At 43.1% G+C, this 5,788-nt stretch overlaps 1 protein-coding gene across 1 annotated transcript; it reads left to right on the top strand.

Annotated features, from left to right (window-relative positions):
• Nucleotides 1-284: 284 nt before the first annotated feature.
• On the top strand, nt 285-4,736 carry LOC147610200 (uncharacterized). Its single transcript, XM_086785996.1, has 4 exons — nt 285-509; nt 1,797-1,907; nt 2,169-3,966; nt 4,062-4,736. The coding sequence occupies exons 1-3, from the start codon at nt 438-440 to the stop codon at nt 3,960-3,962; spliced, it is 1,977 nt and encodes a 658-aa protein (XP_086642122.1). The 5' UTR covers nt 285-437; the 3' UTR covers nt 3,963-3,966; nt 4,062-4,736.
• The last annotated feature ends 1,052 nt before the right edge of the window (nt 4,737-5,788 follow it).

The raw sequence follows: 5,788 nt of genomic DNA, 5'->3' as shown, positions 1-5,788 counted from the left end.
CACGAGCTTTAGGGTGGAAGCTTGTGCAGCCCAGATGGCAAATTGTGATTAGGTAGCCCCCCCATGACAGGTCTACCAAGCTAGACACCTTCTAGCCTAAAGAAATAGAGCATCGGGAAAAACGCAAGGAGATGTCAGAACTCAAATTCAACTCATTGGGTTGAGAGCTTGTGGCTTTGGGCTTTGGGCTTTCAGAAAAATAGGAGCCTTTTTTTTTTACTTTCAGCGTGTGAAACAGTCCTTGCAGAAGTCCACTCGAGTTGGCCGGTGTGTAATGCCCCAAAGCCACGGCAAAGCTATGTTTGTCTACACGGTGATTAGGCCTATTTAAGCCTGATTTGTTTCGAGATTAGCTGGTCCTGAGCTTGGGGTCGATCCAGCTTCCTACTAAGAAAAGTCCCATGAATTAGGAGGCAAACTGTGAGGGGCTTTCCACCATGGGCGAAGAGGCCCAGAAGCGCAACACAGACTGCGTCTACTTCTTGGCGTCACCTCTCACCTGCAAAAAGGTATGTGTGCACCCTGCTCCCGCCATAGCCAAACTTCATCAAGAACACCTCTCACCAGCAGAAAAATACCCATGACATATGTAGCATAATTTTCTCATGCATAGGACATATGGCATTGAATGTTAGGACAATCGTCATGACACGCATGATTTGCTTATGTCATGGGGCATATGCCATTGAATGGTGAGAAAAACCTTATGGCATGTGCGGTGTGATTTTTATATGCCATTGGGCTTATGCCTCTGTATAATAGGAAAAGCCTTATGACATGCATAATGATTTGCAAAGGGTTTGTGTGTGTGTGTATATATATATATATATATATATATATTTTCGACTGGCCTTAGGCCCAAGATCCTCCTGTAGCTACTGATTTTTCACCGCCCACGCTGCCTGTGGGTGCTTAATTATAGGCGATGCCGCTGAGGAAGCACCAAGGGGGGTTTTGAACCCAGGACCTCTTGGTCCTATCACCACTTGAGCTATCACCTCATTGGCGGGTTTGTATATTCTTGCCTACGACATGGTTTGCATATGTCAAACATAAACTAATGTAGGTTTTTGCTTCCTCTTTATGTATTCAGGATTGCTTGTTCATTATATTGATATTAAGACACTTATGCAGCATGATTTGCATGTTTCAAGTGTAGATGGCATTATCTGTTTTTTTTGGGGGGGTTTCTTCTACATACCATAAGTAATGGTGGAAAACTACTCATTTTGTATTAAGGCATGGTTTGCGTTTCTCATACCTAGAGTTCTATGGACTTAAGACCCACAAGAAAACCCTCATCATGAATCCTAGGCATGGTGAAGGTTTCTTGTTGAGTTTTTGGATGAGGGTTATTTTTGCTGAGTTTTCTGTAGAGAAAGAAACATATCCAGCATGTTTGGCATATGTCAGGTCCAGCTTTTCTCTACTAGTATATTAAGACCTAAAATAATGGCAGAAAAAGCCTTATGATGTTTTTGTGTATGGTTGCCCTATATACAGACCTGTACCTTGAAGTATTTTGTGATCTTGCCAATTTACCCTAATGTCTATATCACTTGCCACCTTAATTCCACATTCAGCAATGGGTTCGACAATCACACAGAGCCTTTGCAGGCAACTGTTGAGTTTTTTGATGCGTTTGCCACCCTCAGGGTGCAGAAGAAATCTGAGACTAGAAAATACTTGTCTTCATATCTGATGGGTGCATCAGAATTGTGTCATGTACTTGTTTTCAGTAGCTTCTTGTGGGTGCACTGCAACTTACTGATGCTCTCTATTGGATGGCATAACAGGGAACTGACTGTGAGTATAGGCATAGTGAAGCTGCCCGTGTCAATCCCAGGGAGTGCTGGTACTGGATTTATGGCAACTGCCTTAATGGCAACTGCTCTTTTCGACACCCAGTAAGTTTGTGATCTAGATTTTCCTTGCACATTGCGTCTTATTCCTTTGAAATTAGCATATAGTCATTAAAATCGAATGGTAGCGGTTGGGTATTACTCTGGCTGGTATCTTAACTGAAGGTGGCTCAAGTGGGCTATAGTAAGTCAAATGTCTTGCAGTGCTCAATCTAACTGCTTCTTAGTTGAAGTTTGATAGGCATATATGGAGGTCTTTGAAGTTTTTCAACAAAATTGAGGCTACTTTTTTCCTTTTTTATGCAGCCTCTTGATGGAAGACCAGCTGCTTCAGCATCAGCTCCACTATCGATAACAGGAGGAAACTCTGCTGCAACGACATCAGCAGCTGCTTCTGGGATAGCATCATCATCATCAGCCCCAGCACCACCTTCTGCAAGCAAGTCTAAGGTGCCATGCTATTTTTTCTCTCAAGGGTTTTGTACAAAAGGGGGCAAATGTCCTTTTTTGCATGGTCCACCAGCACATTTCAGAAAAGAAGCTACAACCTACCGAAAACCTCAAGCAAGCGAGCAGCCAGCAAACATAGAAAGGAATGGGTTTTTAGCCACAAAACAACAGCCTCAGGACAGGAAGCTAGTTTCTCAAACAAAATCTCCTGCCAAAACTTCTGTTTCTTCACAGGAAGCATGTCCTACCCCAAATACTTCTTACAAACTTGCTATCCCTGGTGGTTCTATGAGCCCTGCATCTTTTGGCAATAACCTGGCGCCCTTTGTAGGAGATAAAGGAGATCAATCTTCTGGTACAGGTAGGTTAAAACAAATACACAATGTGGATGAGAGGTTACGAAAAGGTCAATCTGTGGAAAACAGGATACCTCAACCTCAATGGGGGGATGAGGGCTTGCAGCAGGTTCCATCTGGTGATAAAGACCCTGAAAGAGGCCAGTTGTCACATCTTGATTTTCCCAGAGGAATCAGAAAGCAAAGTAGCCTTACCCATAGTTCTAGAACCAGTGAGGGGTTCCTTAGCTCAGAGAGGCAAGAAATGGTGGTTGAACAAGTTCAGCATGGTACTCGTGGGATTCATGCTGGTGACCTTCGCAATCACTTGGTGAAGCGCCGAAAGAATGATAATGCCTACCTGAGCGAACCAGACTGCCTCCAAGTGAAAGAGCACTCAGGGGACAGATTGGAAAGTGGGCGGTTGGCCTCCAGACCCGTTCCAATTTTAGAGTCAAAAGATTCTGTGTCAATCACTAAGAGAGTTAAACACGACAAAGGCATCTCAAGTTTTACTGGACCAAAAAGTCTAGCTCAGATCAAGGCTGAGAAGACAAGAGCTGGAATCGAAGGTAGCTTTAAAGCTGTAGAAGAGCTCGATGGTCTTCAAGGCCAGGAGCAATGTAATTCGGATCACACTGTTGCACCAGGTCTCCAGACAAAGAGGGAGGTACCACCAGATTCTGAGATTCATGATGAAACACATTCGGAAGGTTTACCAAATGAGGATGGGAAGGAAAGTCTGGGTAATCTCTCAAGTCATGGAATGGTGTCTCTATCAGTTTTTGAGGAGTCCAAATCTGCAAGCTTGCTGCTCAAGGAAAAACAGGTGTCAGTATCTAGTGATGATAAAGGACTTGAGGGCTTCAGTCAGAAGACAGCAGTTATACAACCAGGTTTGGCTACGAAGGACATTGATTCACCCTCCACAGACACGGTGTCCCTCAGGGTCTCCAAAGAAATAGTTAGTGAGCCACGAGCACATAATATTGGAGTTCATTCTTCTGAGGATGCCAGGAAGGGTGATGATCATCAGCTGGATGGAGGTCTTTCATCTAGCTTGATCTCACATGGTAAGGAATTGAAACAATCGCTTAGGAAATCTGGAAGTGAGGGTATTGCAGGAGGTGGCACACATTTTTACGATGATATAATAGGAGCCGGTGGTAATGCTAAAGAAGCAGATTATACTTCAGCCGATGATGTGATGGAAGAGGGTACAGAAGCCGATGACAATGCCACACATGCACATTACATGTTTGAGGATGATGAAGAGGATGATTTTGGAAAAAAACTTGGTGGCTTCCTCTCTTAAGCTGGTAAGATAATACCTGTTAGCTGCATCATTGTTTTACATTTTTATGGATTGTGATTGACTGATGAGTCAATAAGGGTTTGTGCTACGAATTTGCAGGTGCTTTTTGATTGGCTCATATTGGGATAATGATGAGCTTCAAGAGATCCATGTCATCCCGGCTAACCTGACCAGTTAATCTGTCACTAAAATCCCTCCAAGAATCTGTGGCAAGGAGTCGATTTGTTTATAACAACTCTCCTGTCCCTACCCCCCGTTGCTTGATTGGATGTGTGGATGTCTTGCCAGCATCAAATTGCTATGTCACCTCAATAAGGCAACTTCATTTGGGATATAACCTTCGCTGCATGAAGCTCTTGGTTTCACCAAAATTACACATTTCTTCATTGGCTGCCACATTCTTTGTGACCATATACTAATCAGGCCTGTCATGATGCTGTTTTTTAGCGATCTACAACTGTTGCACTACTTGTCTTGACATTTTTTTGTTCAGTGTTGTTTCCACAGCCTTCAGTCACAGTAGAGCTTGTAGACTTGTTTTCTGAATCGACAGTGATAAAGTGGCATGGTTTTTCTGGCATGTTTGGGCCGTAGTTACACCTGCCAGCTGGGCTGCCCGTACCTGCACGTGACTTCATATGTTATTAGCAGGGGGCTTGACTATATATCCAAGTAATATGTATGCCCAAAAAGACTACCTTACTTTTGGTTGAGGATTGTGCAGCATCAAGTACACCATAGGTTATTGCAACCAGCACAACCTTTTCCTTTCTACACCGTTGTCCACCTGCCCATGTGAACGTCATTGGTGCAATGCTTTTCTCTTTAGGCTGCCGTGTTAGGCAACCGATATCTTTGGGTTCTAAATCTTCAAGGTGGTTTTGCAGCAACTTTGCTTCAGCTTTGGGGATAAAAAATCAACATCTGTAATCTAGAGTTGCATGAAACTCATCTTAAAAATGATCCACTGTTGTATGAAAATGTTGCTATGTAATGAGTCTTGTTACCATGGAGGGGGAGTCAGCTGTAATTTTCTTATAGTTGAAAGGTTGGGTAGCCATCGTTTGTGGAAAGACCTGGAAGATGGAGAGTTGCTACCTTTATGTAGTGATGGGTTGAGCAGTAGAGAGGACCTCAAGGGCTTCTGGTGTGGGGTGTTTTCTACTGTACAGAGGTGTTTAAGTGATGGTTCTCATAGTGGTTCATGTTACTGAATGGAATTTAGGGTTCCATGGCTTGAAAAATTAGGGTTTAGGTGTTACTTAGCTTGTGGACTGGTTGTTTGCCCTCACTCCAGCTTAACTCCAACAATTAAGTGGTGTTTCTTAAACTGTTTTTTTTTTATTTTCTGACACCACGTAGTGTCCTTCCAGACTCATCGTTTCAAGTGTCTCCACTGTGCATGCTTGTCAGCTTCAACTCTTCTTAACCTGCACATTTTTGCACTTCCACATATCTAGTGTGATACTTGATGCTTGTGGCTCTTCTTTTAGTTATGATCTACATTTGCTGGGCTATTTGCTATATGCAGCATCCCTAGCATGGATGCATGTACCATTGGGATATGTATGATTGAATAGATGAGGTACTAAGCCCTCTTGATGGACAAAGTGATTGTAGGTTTAGGGATTAAATTTGGATCTTGGGCCAAGTTTGCTAAAAGACCGTATTGGTCTCCTTGCAATTTCTTTCTTTATTTGTGGAGGAGAAGACATATTTTCAAAGTTGTGTAAAGAACTGGACGCTCAACAAATCGGTTGTGGAGATTATGTTTTGGATGTTTCACATCTTGAGCACCTTGCAATCCATGGCCACAATCCATCCCC

This window comes from Cibotium barometz, chromosome 49, assembly GCF_041138505.1.
Source record: "Cibotium barometz isolate CiBa-2024 chromosome 49, ASM4113850v1, whole genome shotgun sequence".
Lineage (NCBI taxonomy): Eukaryota > Viridiplantae > Streptophyta > Polypodiopsida > Cyatheales > Cibotiaceae > Cibotium > Cibotium barometz.
Note: the sequence above shows the minus strand (reverse complement) of the source record. Positions and strands in the feature narration are given on the sequence as shown.

What these genes read in the sequence shown, in the direction of transcription:
- LOC147610200 (XM_086785996.1), top strand. Translation starts at nt 438, where the DNA reads ATGGGCGAAGAGGCCCAGAAGCGCAACACAGACTGCGTCTACTTCTTG. An exon ending in CACCTCTCACCTGCAAAAAG is followed by an intron (nt 510 to 1,796) that starts GTATGTGTGCAC and finishes ATGGCATAACAG; the next exon opens with GGAACTGACTGTGAGTATAG. An exon ending in ACTGCTCTTTTCGACACCCA is followed by an intron (nt 1,908 to 2,168) that starts GTAAGTTTGTGA and finishes TTTTTTATGCAG; the next exon opens with CCTCTTGATGGAAGACCAGC.